The 18,227-nt window shown below is 43.9% G+C and overlaps 2 protein-coding genes across 2 annotated transcripts in view; both read right to left on the bottom strand.

Annotated features, from left to right (window-relative positions):
• LOC123993155 (ATP-binding cassette sub-family F member 3-like) overlaps positions 1-10,634 on the bottom strand; it is a 29,185-nt gene extending 18,551 nt beyond the window's left edge. Inside the window, exon 1 of the mRNA XM_046294999.1 lies at positions 10,484-10,634. Within this exon, the coding sequence (XP_046150955.1) occupies positions 10,484-10,556 (73 nt within the window). The 5' untranslated portion in view covers positions 10,557-10,634. The remainder of the gene's footprint in view (positions 1-10,483) is intronic.
• An 846-nt stretch (positions 10,635-11,480) lies between these two features.
• LOC123994042 (piggyBac transposable element-derived protein 4-like) lies at positions 11,481-15,140 on the bottom strand. The gene is made up of 2 exons (XM_046296524.1): positions 14,360-15,140; positions 11,481-13,620 (listed from the first exon to the last, which is right to left on the bottom strand). The coding sequence occupies exons 1-2, from the start codon at positions 14,686-14,688 to the stop codon at positions 12,597-12,599; spliced, it is 1,353 nt and encodes a 450-aa protein (XP_046152480.1). The 5' UTR covers positions 14,689-15,140; the 3' UTR covers positions 11,481-12,596.
• Between the last annotated feature and the right edge of the window lie 3,087 nt (positions 15,141-18,227).

The following is an 18,227-nucleotide window of genomic DNA, read 5'->3' as shown; positions in this document are numbered from 1 at the left end:
GCGCCACCCCATAGGTCTCGCCAGTCGCGACAGAGCCTGGACTCAAACCAGGATATCTAGTGGCACAACTAGCAACTGCGATGCAGTGTCTTCGACCACTGCACCACTTCATGAGATTTCTAACTGCAGATTTCAGCTACTGAACATGGCTCAGGATCAATCTTACCTGTAGATTCTCAGACAAAGTAACACTACGCAACATGTTATCATGAAGCAGTCTTGTAAGCAGCTAGACTTAGCCTGGTTCCAGATCTGTTTGTGCTCTTGACAACTCCATGCGCTGGTGTACAAAGATTTTTGGTGTCCATTACTGGGGGTTACAGGAAAGCCACACACAAACCACAGGCATATATTTTTCACCTCAAGTTCAGTGGGGCAAAAAAGTATTTAGTCAGCCACCAATTGTGCAAGTTCTCCCACTTAAAAAGATGAGAGGCCTGTAATTTTCATCATAGGTACACTTCAACTATGACAGACAAATGAGAAAAACAAATCCAGAAAATCACATTGTAGGATTTTTAATGAATTTATTTGCAAATTAAGGTGGAAAATAAGTATTTGGTCAATAACAAAAGTTTCTCAATACTTTGTTATATACCCTTTGTTGGCAATGACGGTCAAATGTTTTCTGTAAGTCTTCACAAGGTTTTCACACACTGTTGCTGGTATTTTGGCCCATTCCTCCATGCAGATCCTTCTAGAGCAGTGATGTTTTGGGGCTGTTGCTGGGCAACACGGACTTTCAACTCCCTCCAAAGATTTTCTATGAGGTTGAGATCTGGAGACTGGCTAGGCCACTCCAGGACCTTGAAATGCTTCTTACGAAGCCACTCCTTCGTTGCCCGGACGGTGTGTTTGGGATCATTGTCATGCTGAAAGACCCAGCCACGTTTCATCGTCAATGCCCTTGCTGATGGAAGGAGGTTCACACTCAAAATCTCACGATACATGGCCCCATTCATTCTTTCTTTCACACGGATCAGTCGTCCTGGTCCCTTCGCAGAAAAATAGCCCCAAAGCATGATGTTTCCACCCCCATGCTTCACAGTAGGCATGGTGTTCTTTGGATGCAACTCAGCATTTTTGTCCTCCAAACACGACGAGTTGAGTTTTTACCAAAAAGTTATATTTTGGTTTCATCTGACCATATGACATTCTCCCAATCTTCCTCTGGATCATCCAAATGTTCTCTAGCAAACTTCAGACGGGCCTGAACACGTACTGGCTTAAGCAGGGGGACACGTCTGGCACTGCAGGATTTGAGTCCCTGGCGGCGTAGTGTGTTACTGATGGTAGGCTTTGTTACTTTGGTCCCAGCTCTCTGCAGGTTATTCACTAGGTCCCCCCGTGTGGTTCTGGGATTTTTGCTCACCGTTCTTGTGATTATTTGGACCCCATTGGGTGAGATCTTGCGTGGAGCCCCAGATCGAGGGAGATTATCAGTGGTCTTGTATGTCTTCCATTTCCTAATAATTGCTCCCACAGTTGATTTCTTCAAACCAAGCTGCTTACCTATTGCAGATTCAGTCTTCCCAGCCTGGTGCAGGTCTACAATTTTGTTTCTGGTGTCCTTTGACAGCTCTTTGGTCTTGGCCATAGTAGAGTTTGGGGTGTGACTGTTTGAGGTTGTGGACAGGTGTCGTTTATACTGATAACAAGTTCAAACAGGTGCCATTAATACAGGTAACGAGTGGAGGACAGAGGAGCCTCTTAAAGAAGAAGTTACAGACCAAATACTTATTTTCCACCATAATCTGCTAATAAATTCATTAAAAATCCTACAAAGTGATTTTTCTGGATTTTATTTTTTCTCATTTTGTCTGTCATAGTTGAAGTGTACCTATGATGAAAATTGCAGGCCTCTCTCATCTTTTTAAAAGTGGGAGAACTTGCACAATTGGTGGCTGACTAAATACATTTTTGCCCCACTATGTTAGAAATGTCCGTTTCTGGAAAAAGGCATTTCTAAGATGCTTCTTCGTTCTCAATTCGGTGAAAAGGGTGTCACCAAAAACAGGTTAGTTAAATTGATGGTGGCAGTTTCTATGGTTATATCACATATAGCATTGGCTTGCGTAACTTCTAACTTCCTTCATACTGTACAAAGAGACACAAAAATGGTATCCACAACTTCCTCTGACTACGGTGAAGAAGATAAAGTAGGGCCCTATGAGTTCCGTGATGCAGAAAATGGGGACGGAATCGCGGAATTTGGTCATAAAAATGGAATCAACAGTAAAACGTGGAATATTGAAGAATTTTCCAAAATTTGTCTGAAATGTATTAATAATCACAAGTAGGCCTAATTATTGTAGTAACCAGCCAAGTCGCCAAAAAAACTAAAATTCAACCCTAACCCCTAAATTCAGAGCAGAGCAATACCCAAAGGAATATCATGAGTCAGGGATAGGCTGTTTTGCAAATTGTCAACATACTAATGATTGGAGGCGTAAAAATCCTTGTGAGGACTACTTAAAGTCTAAAGCCCATGTGAAAACAAGGAAAAGCACCGTGTTAAAACAACCATTACCAGTGTAATGAGCATCAGCAGATTCAAGACGATCATTTATTCAGTACTTTGTGACTGTGTTCGCCGAGTCTGACATCCCCTTAGAAAAGCTTCCAGTGAAGCATTGCAAACAGGGAGGAGCGTAGCCCGAAAATCACAGCAGCCTCCGTCAAACTCACCTGCCCCGTATGTTTGACCGACATATGACTGCCGTTCGACAGAAGATCAGCGGGAAGAAGTTTGCGGTGGTTGTTGACGAGACAACAGATGCAAAGGGATTGCAGCGTTCTAAACATTGTCATTGGTGAGTTGAACTTAACCTATTAATATACAGTTGCAATAACCTACATTTACATTCTGCAATGTGAATTGTCCACATGCAAATTGTGTTATTCCAAACGACGAGCTACCGTGGTGAAATATAGTAATGCATTATGTCAGCAGCAGTCTGCCTCTCCATCTAGCTAACTATCGCTGTATCAATATTGTGTTAACACTTCATTTAAATAACACTTATTTAACACTTAACACTTATCACAATATTATTTTAGGTTAAAACAAAGTTGTTCCTTATCTTTCATTGCAGGTGTTGAAAACCAGTACTTTCTGGCAGATGTCATTTTCATGGACAGATGCAACTACTCAATGTTCTCCCAAGCAACACTAGCCTCCCTCCACAGCAACGATCTGAATCTGAATGATGTCTGGGAAGTGGTCACAGATAATGTCTCCTACTGCCTGAAGACATACAAGGAGGTTCTGATAGGAGTGATGCCCAACAGTGTCCATGTAACCTGTCTCTGCCATGTCATCAATCTGGTGGGTGAGACCTGGCAGCGCTACAAATACTTCTCTGAAGTTGCATCTCTTGTGACATGGATGAGATCGGTCTCCTTCAAGAAGCCTGCCAGAAAGAGAAGATAGGTGAGCTTCCTCATTATGAAGGAGTTTGTGCAGGCCAAGGCTCCTCCTGAAGCAGTGACCTCCAGATGGAATAGCTGGTTTGAGGCAGTGAAGTACCATTCAGAGCATGTTCATCTGTAGAGTTTTTGTTGGCAGAAAAGTCATCATCCCAGGCAGTTACAAACATCCTCAGTCAGCTGGAAAGGCCCTCACTGATAAGATAACCTTCCTCTCGGACAGCTGCTCCAAACTGAAGACAGCTCTGTCAATCCTGTAAGGAACCCAACGTCCCACAGCAGTGTCTGCTTACAATGTCATGGAGGACCTGGGCTCTTACCTAGTGAATGGAACGGAAAAAACATGTGGGTATGGAGCCAAGACAGATGAGCTATTGAGAAAGATGGGGATTGGAGAGAGGAGGGAGGTGCTTGACCATCTCCATGATGCATTCCACTTGGCCTTCAAAGTTGTCAAAGCACTGGGACATACATCCAGCCAGAGAGGTCTACAGGCTGGCTAGGGTGTTCGATCCTAGGCAGGCTCCAGCCATGGAAAAGCAGATTGAAGTCTACACACAACTGAAACCCATGGCAAGCCCTTCAACAGAGCTCAGTGAAGAATGGATTGCCTATCAGCACTGTCCAGGGAGACCTCATATGCTTTGGAGCTTGTTGATTACTGGAGGGGCCTGAGTGCAAGATTCCCAACAGCTGCAGAAGTTGAAGTGCCCTACAGTCAGCTCAGTCGACTGTGAGGAGATCCAGCAAATACAAGACTCTACTCACAGACAAGCGAGGCTCTCACCGAGCTCAACACAAAGTGGCTGACAATCATGTACTTCAATAGAGATGTCTGTGATAGATGGAAATGGACAGACGTAGGAGCTCATAAGATAGTCCCATAGAGTTTGCCTATTGCTGCATTATTTCCTAGATTCTTGCATGAATCTTTATTTAATTGTAAATGAAACACTTATGTGAAGCACTTTATGTTACAAAAACAATGAATGCAAGTTACACAAGTGTAAGTCTTGGTTTTGCCTATTTCTTGCTGCGTTGTTTCCTAGATTCTTGCATTACTTTTTTCATTTATAATGAAACACTTAGTAGAACTCTGTATTGAAGCACTTGCCTTGATAAAAAGAATAGTGCAATGTATTGCATCATTACACATTTGCTGTTATATCTTATTCAATGTTTGCTGTTTTATTTATTCACATTATTAGACACACTATCTGATGATCAAATGTGCGTAAATCACAGAAATCAGAAAAAAATAACAAAAAAAGGTAATTTCGGGGGAAAAAAAGGAGTTCATAGGGCCCTAATAAAGGGCCTTACTGCCAAAATCCTGAATAATCCCTTTAAACCACATTAGGAGCCGTTTTGGGTGTAGTTACCCATGAAGAGTCTATGCCTGGGGGGTTCTACTAAGCAATATAGAATTGTTTTATGGTCATACGAAGGTTATTTTTTTCTATTTCATTTGGAATTTTAAGACCCCTTATAGTATCAAAAATATCTATATTTTAACTCCTTATTTTTGGCACTAAACAGTCCCTTATATACACTTCCATTAATTTTTTCAACTGGTACCGGGGACTTTGAAATGAGCAAAACAACCGACATGTACATTTTTGTGTGAGTCTCACCTTTGCACAGAATGGTCATATTAGTGTGTAATCCAAACTATACGGACGCTACAGACAGAAGTTGGCAGATCGGCTGTACCGACTTCAGATGAGTTCCAAGACGCTCCAGACGATTTTGTGAGAATACTGATTTTAATGATGTTTCATGGTCTGACAAACACCACTCTAGCTCTGCGAAATAGGCAGATGCAGTGAATTGAGACGCAGCCAATGCAACAAAAAAAAGACAGACTACATGACCAAAAGTATTTGGACACCTGCTCGTCAAATCTCTCATTCCATTAATATGGAGTTAGTCCACCCTTTGCTGATATAACAGCCTGCAATGTTCTGGGAATGCTTTCCGTTTGCCACAAAGTCCCATCATTGGAACTAAGGGGCCTAGCCCAAACCATAAAAATAAGCCCCTGACCATTATTCGTCCTCCACCAAACTTTATAGTTGGCACTATGTATTCGGACAAGTAGTGTTCTCCTGGCATCCGCCAATCCCAGATTTGTCCAGTGAACTGCCAGATGGTGAAGCGTGATTCATCACCCCAGAGTACTCGTTTCCACTGTTCCAAAGTCCAATCGAACTTTACACCACAAATGCCGACACTTGGCATTGCGCATGGTGATCTTAGGCTTGTGTGCAGCTACTCGGCCATTGCTCCCGAAGAACAGTTGTTATGCCGATGTTGCTTCCAGAAGCAGTTTGGAACTAGTGAGTGTTGCAACCGAGGACACAACTCGGTGCTCCCGTTCTATAAGCGTGTGGCCTATCACTTCTTGGATGAGCAGTTGTTGCTTCTAGACGTTTCCACTTAACAATAACAGCACTTACAGTTTACTTACAGTTTACTGATTAGAAATTGGACTAAATTACTTATTGGAAAGGTGGTATCCTTTGACGGTGCCACGTTGAAAGTCACCGAGCTTGTCAGTAAAGCCATTCTACTGTCAATGTTTGTCTATGGAGATTGCATGGCTGTGTGCTCAATTTTATACACCTGTAGGCAACGGGTGTGGCTGAAATAGCCAAATACACCACTTTGAAGGGGTGTCCGCGTACACAGAGCATTCGGAAAGTATTCAGATACGTTAGACTTAAATTAAATTCCTCAATCTACACACAAAACGACATAATGACACTGCAAACAGAGGTTTAGAAATGTGTTCAAATTCATTAAACACACAAATCTGAAAACGTTTTTTACATAACTATTCAGACCCTTTGCTATGAGACTAATTGAGCTCAGGTGCAACCTGTTTCCATTGATCCTCCTTGAGATGTTTCTACAACTTTATTGAAGTCCACCTGTGGTAAATTCAATTGATTATTTGGAAAGGCACACACCTGTATATATAAGATCCCACAGTTGACGTGAAAGTTAGAGCAAAAACCAAGCCATGAGGTCGAAGGAATTGTACGTAGAGCTCCGAGACTGGATTGTGTCGATGCACAGATATGGGGAAGGGCACCAAAAAAAAATCTGCAGCATTTAAGGTCCCCAAGAACACAATGGCCTCCGTCATTCTTAAATGGAAGACGTTTGGAACCACCAAGACTCTTCCTAGAGCTGGCCCCCTGACCTGCCTGAACAAACTGGGGAGAAGGGCCTTGGTCAGGGAGGTGACAAAGAAACCAATGAACCCAATGGTCACTGACAGAGCTCTAGAGTTCCTCTACGGAGATGGGAGAACCTTCCAGAAAGACAACCATCTCTGCAGCACCCCAATTAGATGTTTATGGTAGAGTGGCCAGACGGAAGCTACTCAACAGTAAAAGTCACATGACAGCCCACTTGGAGTTTGCCAAAAGGTAAGAAACAGGTTTCTCTGGTCTGATGAAACCAAGATTAAACTCTATGGCCTGAATGCCAACATCACATCTGGAGGAGACCAAGCACCGTCCCTATGGTGAAGCATAGTGGTTGCAGCATCATGCCGTGGGGATGTTTTCCAGAGCCCGGACTTCAACCCGATCGAACATCTCTGGAGAGACCTGAAAATAGCTGTGCAGCGACACTCCCCATCCAACCTGACCAAGCTTGAGGATCTGCAGAGAAGAATGGGAGAAACTCCCCAAATACAGGTGTGTCAAGCTTTTCGCTTCATACCCAAGAAGAATAGAAGCTGTAATTGCTGCCAAAGGTGCTTCAACAATGCGCTGGGTTAAGGGTCTGAATACTTATGTAAATGTGATATTTTTGTTTTTACTTTGTCATTATGGGGTATTGGGTGTAGATTGATGAAGGGCCTCTGTCATAACCGCCATTTGGAGCCAGCGACCAGATTTTTGGATTAAGCATTAATTGGCTTTTAGTCTAAATTAGTTCACGGAGATAAAGGCATATTTATTTTTATTTGAACCTTTATTTTTAACTAGGCAAGTCAGTTGAGGACAAATTCTTATTTTACAATGACGGCCTACCCCGGCCAACCCCTCCCCCAACCCGGATGACGCTGGGCCAATTTAACGCCCTATTGGAATCTCGACCGCGGACGAGACACAGCCCGGGATTGAACCAGGAAAGGTTGTGACACCTCTAGCATTGAGATCCAGTGCCTGAGACCGCTGCACCACTGGGAGACACCACTCGAAAGTTTGGAAGTGTAAGTGTATACTCGTCAGACGTCATGATAGTTTATCAGTGTCCACCAAATTTGAGGGTTGAGGGTGTGTCTTAAGTGTTTGGACCACACACCATGACGTCTGACGAGTATTCACTTGTTGGGCAAGGGGCGAGGAATTTATTTTTTAAATGGACCGCCCTTGCCAGGACTGCTCAAAAAAATAAAGGGAAGACTTACATTTTTTTTTCTACTGTGTTATTGACTTGTTAATTGTTTACTCCATGTGTAACTCTGTGTTGTCTGTTCACACTGCTATGCTTTATTTTGGCCAGGTCGCAGTTGCAAATGAGAACTTGTTCTCAACTAGCCTACCTGGTTAAATAAAGGTGAAATAAATAAATAAATAAAAACAACACAATGTAACTCCTAGTCAATCACACTTCTGTGAAATCAAACTGTCCACTTAGGAAGCAACACTGACAATACATTTCACATGCTGTTGTGCAAATGGAATAGACAACAGGTAGAAATTATAGGCATTTAGCAAGACACCCCCAATAAAGGAGTGGTTCATGCAGGTGGTGACCACAGACCACTTCTCAGTTCCTATGCTTCCTGGCTGATGTTTTGGTCACTTTTGAATGCTGGCGGTGCTTTTTCTCTAGTGGTAGCATGAGATGGAGTCTACAACCCACACAAGTGGCTCAGATAGTGCAGCTCATCCAGGATGGCACATCAATGCGAGATGTGGCAAGGTTTGCAGTGTCTGTCAGCGTAGTGTCCAGAGCATGGAGGCGCTACCAGGAGACAGGCCAGTACATCAGGAGACGTGGAGGAGGCCGTAGGAGGGCAACAACCCAGCAGGACCGCTACCTCCGCCTTTGTGCAAGGAGGAGCACTGCCAGAGCCCTGCAAAATGACCACCAGCAGGCCACAAATGTGCATGTGTCTGTTCAAACGGTCAGAAACAGACTCCATGAGGGTGGTATGAGGGCCCGACGTCCACAGGTGGGGGTTGTGCTTACAGCCCAACACCATGCAGGACGTTTGGCATTTGCCAGAGAACACCAAGATTGGCAAATTTGCCACTGGCGCCCTGTGCTCTTCACAGATGAAAGCAGGTTCACACTGAGCACGTGACAGACGTGACAGTCTGGAGACACCGTGGAGAACGTTTGGCTGCCTGCAACATCCTCCAGCATGACCTGTTTGGCGGTGGGTCAGTCATGGTGTGGGGTGGCATTTCTTTGCGGGGCCGCACAGCCCTACATGTGCTCGGCAGAGGTAGCCTGACTGCCATTAGGTACCGAAATGAGATCCTCAGACCCCTTGTGAGACCATATGCTGGTGCGTTTGGCCCTGGGTTCCTCCTAATGCAAGACAATGCTAGACCTCATGTGGCTGGAGTGTGTCACCAGTTCCTGCAAGAGGAAGGCATTGATGCTATGGACTGGCCCGCCCGTTCCCCAGACCTGAATTCAATTGAGCACATCTGGGACATCATGTCTCGCTCCATCCACCAACTGTACAGGAGTTGGCGGATGCTTTAGTCCAGGTCTGGGAGGAGATCCCTCAGGAGACCATCCGCCACCTCATCAGGAGCATGCCCAGGCGTTGTAGGGAGGTCATACAGACACATGGAGGCCACACACACACACTACTGAGCCTCATTTTGACTTGTTTTAAGGACATTACATCAAAGTTGGATCAGCCTGTAGTGTGGTTTTCCACTTTAATTTGGAGTGTGAATCCAAATCCAGACCTCTATGGGTTGATAAATTTGATTTCCATTGATCATTTTTGTGTGATTTTGTTGTCAGCACATTCAACTATGTAAAGAAAAAAGTATTTAATAAGAATATTTCATTCATTCAGATCTAGGATGTGTTATTTTAGTGTTCCCTTTATTTTTTTGAGCAGTGTATATTAACTATATAATTATTAATATGCCTACTGTATGATAGCTAGCAAATTAATTAGCTAACTAACGTTAGCCTGCCTAGTTGCTTCTGAAGAAGGAAAAACTTTTATTTCCACAATTTCCAAAAGCTAACCAAACATTACTTTTATGGGACTTTTGTGCATTAGTTGCACAATTTCTAACTTATTTACATTAGTTTTTACTTACACTTGTATGTTGACTACATGTTGAGGTTTTATGTTTTGGCAGAATTTTCTTAGCGGATGTACAATCATGGCGAATTGAATTATGGGGCGTTTTAGGCCCTGAAGTGAACATGATTGTACACTCGCAAACTCCATTAAAAACGAGGGCTGAGCGGCTTACTTGGCATACTTCCCTTGCTTGGCTAATCATTTGGACCGACGACATATGGCCGAGGGGACACCCCCAAGGGCTGAGGGCTGTCTGCTTTGAGTTTGAAACGCAGTCCGGGTTCATATCCAAACCCCCAACCTCCCCATACACTGATAAATTACGCTTTCACTAACCTGAGCCCACCCCTCTCCTTGTTCAGGTTTAGGCTGAGGTTGTTTTAACTCCCGTTTTGTTTTGCGACTTTGGGCCCATGAAAATCGCAATATTACTAGTCCATTTAATTATTATTATATGCCGGTAAACGTCCACCTTTTGTTGGCTATTAATTGAAGGCAAAAACATGGCTAGCCTAGCTCATCTGGTTAGTGGTTCAAATAGGCCGATTATTAGCTAACTACCGGCATGTTACGTGTAGGCTAACGTTAGATAGTCACCCCTTGACTGTGCCTCAATGTTGTGTGGTACGGCTATGCTAGCTAACGTTACTTCGCGTGGCAAAGAAGTCGTCCGCCACTCATCAAGCCCGTGGCATTTTAAAGTGTACGGGATCTACACACCATCTCCATTAATTTACAGTCTCTTACCCGTGATATATTCGAACACTTCGGTGTCAATTTCGGGAAACTCGCTCTTCAGAATATCCACGTATGTCGCCATGATACACCGGCTCTTCCACAAGAACAGCGCATGTGCACACAATGTGCGTCAAGGCATGTCCGCAAACTATGCATTATGGGTATTGTAGTATTTTGTTTAATGCGATTTTATGATTTTAGCTTTTACCTCCCTCCACCTCTAATTTGTGTTTGGTTCCGTCAACCTCTCATGTAATGACATCAAAGTTAATTATAACTGAACTAACATAGATCACAGCCCGTCGTTTCGAATGGAAACAAATGAGTCATAGTTGGCAGAACAAGCACGAGCGAGCTTTCCTTACTTCCACCAACTGCACTTAGGGATCGTCAACATAGTGACAAATCAAATTTTTCAAATTTCAATAGCTGTTTAACCATTACTCCTAACACTCAAAACTGGTTGTAGCTAACCTAATGGCATAGACACACATTGCACACCCTTTAGTTTGTCAATTTTCATGTCACAAGATTAAAGGAATTTTTACAAATGTAGAATTTCAATAGCTCCTTGGTCATGTGACCTGGTGACAAGGTTCAGAATGTCCACTCAGTGGCGCTACACATTGCACACCCTTGAGGTTGTCTATTTTCATCTCACATAATTGTACATTTTTCAAAATGTAAAATTTCAATAGCTCCTTGGTCATGTGACCTAATGTCCACTGACAACCCTCCTATATTGCACACTCTTGTGTACTGTAAAATCACACAGTGGAAGTTACATTTTTCATAGTTTCAAATTTGCAATAGCTCCTTGGTCATGTCAATTGCACACCTAAGAAGCATACAGTGGATATACACCCATATTGCATAGCCTCTAGTCATGTATCTTCTATGTTGTTGTACATTAATATTTGTTTGACAATTAGGGGGTTCAGTCCAGTGTTGTGTTTACCCTTTTCTTTAATATTTATGTACAATAATAGGAGGTAGTTCTAAGTACTTAACATTCATTTTCTGTTTTTATTGTTGCTGCATCATCTTTCAACTGAACAAGAACATCCAAACATACAGATGGGATGCTGTGGGTGGTAGAAATGGAGAACATAAGATGGCAACAGTGTTTGAAAATAGTTTCAGAAAGATATCTTCAGGAATGAGTGAGCTACATGACATTGAGCATGTAGTCACCCAGGTGTCCCACACAAGGTGCCCAAATGTACCCAAGTGGCCGAATTGGTACAGTGATACATTGAAGTAAATGACTATATACAAAACACTCAAATGCCATTCTAACATACACCCCCAAAAAATTAACATTTGAAACATTTTCAAATAACAAGGGTAAACTATTTACACACATTCAATGTATAATGTACAATATTGTGAAGACCCTCAGTCCTCTACACAATATTGTTCTTCTGATGCCATGCCCAATAGCAGTCTCTTTCTGCTGTAAAGCAGAGGGTTACTGAACAGCTGGTGCAGGTGATGGGGCATTTCCTGTGACAAAGGACACAACGACGTCTCCCTATTGTGCCCTTTTTGCCCTGAGGCACATTCATGCCTGCAGAGATGAATCTGGGCAGGTGAACACTACTGGTTGGAGCAGAGGGGCCAGACGTAGAGGGAACAGAAGGTGCTACAGTGGACTTGCTGTAGCTAGCAAGCTCATGGATGAGCAGCTCCCTGAAGGCTAGCTGTGAGATGGGGGGGGTGTCCACAGCTCTGAGCCATTTCCTTCTGGAGGATGAAGTCATTCACCACAGCAATGTCAATGAAATGATAGAAAAATGTCTTGTACCAATTCATTGTCTTGTGGAGAACATTGTAGTATCCTATAAGCGCATCAGAGAGGTCTACACCTCCCATGCTCTTGTTGTAGTCCTTGATTGCTTCAGGAATGGGGACATTTTTGGTGGTCCATACCCCAGCAGCGTCCTTCACACGCCTGACGACGTGATCTCCAGTGAAGGACTTGTGGATACTGGAGCACATGACCACCTCTCTGGTGTCCATCCACTTCACAAAGAGCAGGCCATCTTCACGGATCCATCTCATGGTACCCCGCTCAGCCCGCTTAGGCATGTCATTCACGTTGGTTTTCGGAAAGCCCACTCTATTGGGCCGAATGGTGCCACAAGCCCACACATCCTGCTTCCTCAGTACTGTAAAACAGGGTAGGGCTTGTATAAAAGTTGTCCACAAAAAGTTTGTAGCCCTTCCCCAGCAGTTGAAAATCTAATAACTGCATAACAGAGTCATAACTAAGTCCATTACCGGTCGCAAAACTGCTCTTCCCCTCATAAACAAAAAAATTGCATGTGTATGCACACACCGAATCAGCCAAAACAAACAGTTTGTAACCCCATTTAGTTGGTTTGTTGCACATGTATTGTTTTAGGCCAATTCTGGCTTTTGAAGCTACCATCCTCTCATCGATGGAAATGTTCTGGGCAGACTGAAAATAGGCTTTGCAAGCCTCAACGATGCTGGGGTAGAGAGGTTTTATTTTGCACAGCCTATCAAACCTAGCTGTGCCTCTCTTCTCGTTGTCCTCATCAACTTCTGGGTCACTGATATGAAGCGCCCCTGAGATTGTCATAAACCTTTTACATGATATGACCGTGGATGGGAAAGGCAGTTGATAGAGGGAAGCAGTTTTCCAGTAGTCTTTCAGGGATTGTAGCTTCACAAGACCCATGTAAATGACCATTGACATGAACCCCAAAAAATCTGAAATGGAAATGGGCTTCCATCCCTCTTTCTTGCCCGCCTGCTTCTTAGCACCATACTTGTTTGTGTTCGACACCAGGGAATCAACAACTGCCGAGGTGAAAAACAGCTGAAAAAGTTGCATGGGGCTGTACTTAGAAGTCATGTCCAGCTGAGGCCCTGTTGGCCTCTTCGGTCTGAATACTGGAGGTGTAGGCAACACATCCTCCAACACAGAGTGCCAACGACCCTCCTCCTCTCTGATTGCAGGTTTAGCCCTTCCCCACCTCCGCTTCTTTGTCACAGACTTCACAGACTTCACACCTTGCAGGGCGGGGGTAAGTGTGGAGCCGGAGACAGCAGGGGTCCGGCTAGATGGTCCAGCTCCTTTCAGTGGGGGCTCCCAATCAGAATCAGAGGGACTGGGACTGTGAAATAAAGACACAGAAACAGATTATATTAGAGTAGGGAATGTAAATCACTCAGGTGAGGTTCAGACACAAGGCAACGGGAAAGCCATGTGGCCACCTCTACAAGCATTTCATGTTTAGATACACACACACACATATATACACACACACACACACACACACACACACACACACACACACACACACACACACACACACACACACACACACACACACACACACATATACACACACACACACACACACATATACATATACATACACACACACACATACATATATACATACACACACACACACACATATATACATACACACACACACACACACACATATATACACACACACACACACACACACACACACACACACACACACACACACACACACACACACACACACACACACACACACACACACACACACACACACACACACACACACACACACACATATATACATACACACACACAATGTGTGGTCCTTCTGTAGCTCAGTTGGTAGAGCATGGCGCTTGTAACGCCAGGGTGGTGGGTTCGATCCCCGGGACCACCCATACGTAGAATGTATGCACACATGACTGTAAGTCGCTTTGGATAAAAGCGTCCGCTAAATGGCATATAATAATAATAATAATAATAATAATAATAATAATAATAATAATAATAATAATAATAATACATATATATACATATATATGTCAAATATTTCAAACAACTGCATGAGAAATACTTACCAATCGAGAATGGCATCCTCACCATGCATAAACATGTCCTCAAACTCCAAACTCGACACACAATCTGATAGATCATCTGGGAATTCTGTGTCACTTTCTCGTTCAATCTCGCAAATAATCTCATGGAGATCCGTATACTTGGACTTTGCTTTTACAGATTTACTCGCCATAATTACTTCAATAAAAGAGCGGAAAATTATCTTGACTAAATACTGCGTCGCGCAAAGAAAATGTCTCCTTCTGGTAGAAATTCCAATGGCGAAAGACTGCGTTACGCTCGTTTCGGTGAAGAGCTGGTCTTCCCCGATACAAACATTCGCTATTTCCATTTACCTCAGCCCATTGGCTATCTACCAAGCAAGATTTCAAGAGGATCAGTGGTGATTGGGCAGTAATACAGTCATTCAAAGAAGCACAGGTGAGAATATTGGAATGGGGACATTTTTGGTGGTCCACACCCCAGCAGCGTCCTTCACATGCCTGACGACGTGATCTCCAGTGAAGGACTTGTGGATACTGGAGCACATGACCACCTCTCTGGTGTCCATCCACTTCACAAAGAGCAGGCCATCTTCACGGATCCATCTCATGGTACCCCGCTCAGCCCGCTTAGGCATGTCATTCACGTTGGTTTTCGGAAAGCCCACTCTATTGGGCCGAATGGTGCCACAAGCCCACACATCCCGCTTCCTCAGCTCTGTAAACAGGTCATTGTTTGCTGGGTTCAAATCACCTCCTTTCGGTCTAACATGAGCCATCAGGTGTCGTTGTGTTACTAACAAACAAAGGATTTCAATGAAACCAACCATGACTAGATAACGTCAATGCTGTGTGACTGATTGCATCCCATGTCTCGTTGAACGTCGAAGGACACGGAATTCACGACACAAGCCTTTTACAAAATGTGTCGTTTTATGCATAAAAACATGATTTAATCGAACAAAGCAACCATTTATTGTGAAGATTGGACCTTTTGTATTGCCAAAAGAAGAAGATCTTCAAAGGTAAGCGTTTGTAGACTTTAAGAAAAAAATATTAAGTGACAGTTTCATCAGTACGTGCTTATTATGGAAAGTCATATCACAAAGATCACAGATGACAGTGCTCACCAAGTCCATGACAATAGAGAATGAATTGTAAGCACCAAAGTGTGTTTGTCAAAATACTATCTGAAAATGTCAGTTGAACATAATACTTCTATTTGCTATAGCAATTTATGATATATGCAGTTGAGGAATATTCCATGTACCAACACTACATGTAGGATGGACATAAGACATTCCCACATACAGTATTTAAAAAATGTTTTATTTCACCTTTATTCAACCAGGTAAGCCAGTTGAGAATATGTTCTCATTTACAACTGTGACCTGGCCAAGATAAAGCAAAGCAGTGTGACACAAACAACACAGAGTTACACATGGAATAAACAAACCTACAGTCAATAACACAATGCAAAAGTCTATATACAGTGTGTGCAAATGAAGTAAGATTCAGGAGGTAAGGCAATAAATAAGCCGTAGTGGCAAAATAATTACAATTTCGCAAATAAACACTGGAGTGAGATGTGCAGAAGATGAATGTGCAAGTAGAGATACTGTGGTGCAAAGAAGCAAAAATATATAAATAACAATATGGGGATGAGGTAGTTGGATGGGCTATTTACAGATGAGCTACGTACAGATGCAATGATCTGTTAGCTGCTCTGATAGCTGATGATTAAAGATAGTGAGGGAGATATGAGTCTCCAGCTTCAGTGATTTTTGCAATTCGTTCCATTCATTGGCAGCAGAGAACTGGAAGGAAACGCGGCCAAAGGGGGAATTGGCTTTGGGGTTGACCAGTGAAATATACCTGCTGGAGCGCGTGCTATAGGTGGGTGCTGCTATGGTGACCAGTGAGCTGGGATAAGGCAGGGCTTTACCTAGCAAGGACTTATAGATGACCTGGGGCCAGTGGATTTGGCAAAAAATATGAAGCGAGGGCCAGCCAACGAGAGCATACAGGTCGCAGTGGTGTGTAGTATATGGGGCTTTGGTGACGAAACGGATGGCACTGTGATAGACTGCATACAATTTGCTGAGTAGAGTGTTGGAGGCTATTTTGTAAATGACATCGCCAAAGTCAAGGATCGGTAGGATGGTCAGTTTTACAAGGGTATGCTTGGCAGCATGAGTGAAGGATGCTTTGATGCAAAATAGGATCCAATTCTAGATTTAATTTTGGATTGGAGGTGCTTATGATGAGTCTGGAAGTTTAAAGTCTAACCAGACACCTAGGTATTTGTAGTTGTCCACATATTCTAAGTCAGAACCGTCCAGAGTAGTGTTGCTAGGTGGGTGGGCAGATGCGGGCAGCAATCGATTGAAGAGCATGTATTTAGTTTTACTTGCATTTCAGAGCAGTTGGAGGCCACGGAAGGAGAGTTGTATGGCATTGAAGCTCTTCTGGAGGTTAGTTAACACAGTGTCCAAAGAAGGGCCAGAAGTATACAGAATTGTGTCGTCTGCGTAGAGGTGGATCAGAGAATCACTAGCAGCAAGGGCGACATCATTGATGTATACAGAGAAAAGAATCGGCACGCAAATTGAACCCTGTGGCACCCCCATAGAGACTGGCAGAGGTCCGGACAACAGGCACTCCCATTTGACACACTGAACTCTATCTGAGAAGTAGTTGGTGAACCAGGCGAGGCAGTCATTTGAGAAACCAAGGCTGTTGAGTCTGCCGATAAGAATGTGATGATTGACAGGGTCCAGATTGTCTAGCCCAACTGATTTGTAGGGGTCCAGATTTTTCAGCTCTTTCAGAACATCAGCTATCTGGATTTGGGTAATGGAGAAATGGGGGAGGCTTGGGCAAGTTGCCATGGGGGGTGCAGAGCCCTTGACCGGGGTAGGGGTAGCCAGGTGGAAAGCAAGGCCAGCCGTAGAAAAATGCTTATTGAAATTCTCGATAATCGTAGATTTATCGGTGGTGAGAGTGCTTCCTAGCCTCAGTGCAGTGGGCAGCTGGGAGGAGTTGCTCTTATTCTCCATGGACATTACAGTGTCCCAGAACCTTTTGGAGTTTGTGCTACAAGATGCACATTTCTGCTTGAAAAAGCTAGCCTTAGCTTTCCTAACTGCCTGTGTATATTGGATCCTAAACTTCCCTCAAAAGTTGCATATCACTGGGGCTATTCGATGCTAATGCAGTATGCCACAGGATGTTTTTGTGCTGGTCAAGGGCAGTCAGATCTGGAGTGAACCAAGGGCTATAATCTGTTCCTGGTTCTACATGTTTTGAATGGGGCATGCTTATTTAAGATGGAGAGGAAAGCACTTTAAAATAATAGCCAGGCGTCCTCTACTGACTGATGAGGTCAATATCCTTCCGGGATACCTGGGCCAGGTCGATTAGAAAGGCCTGCTCGCTGAAGTGTTTTAGGGAGCGTTTGACGATGATGAGGGGTGGTCGTTTGACTGCGGACCAATTACGGGCGCAGGCAATGAGGCAGTGATTCTTAACACAGTGCGCATCCAACACGGAAGCCAGCCAAACCAATGCGCCGGAGGAAACACCGTGCACCTGGCCACCTTGGCTAGCGCACACTGCGCCCAGCCCGCCACAGGAGTCGCTGGTGCGCGATGAGACAAGGACACCCCTACCGACCAAGCCCTCCCTAACCCGGGCGACGCTAGTCCAATTGTGCGTCGTCCCACAGACCTCCTGGGCGCGAACCCAGGGACTCTGATGGCACAGCTGGCGCTGCAGTACAGCGCCCTTAACCACTGCACCACTCAGGAGGCCCTGGAATAACCATTTTAACTCTACTACACAATGTTGTGTGTTTTTTTCCAACTTCATGACACTTATTCGGAGTATG

This window comes from Oncorhynchus gorbuscha, linkage group LG13, assembly GCF_021184085.1.
Source record: "Oncorhynchus gorbuscha isolate QuinsamMale2020 ecotype Even-year linkage group LG13, OgorEven_v1.0, whole genome shotgun sequence".
NCBI classification, from domain to species: Eukaryota; Metazoa; Chordata; class Actinopteri; order Salmoniformes; family Salmonidae; genus Oncorhynchus; species Oncorhynchus gorbuscha.
This window is presented reverse-complemented; position numbering and strand designations above follow the sequence as displayed.

Coding starts and splice junctions, on each gene's coding strand:
- LOC123994042 (XM_046296524.1), bottom strand. CDS start 14,688: ATGGAAATAGCGAATGTTTGTATCGGGGAAGACCAGCTCTTCACCGAA. Junction 13,621..14,359: donor GAGGATGCCATTCTCGATTG/GTAAGTATTTCT, acceptor TTTATTTCACAG/TCCCAGTCCCTCTGATTCTG.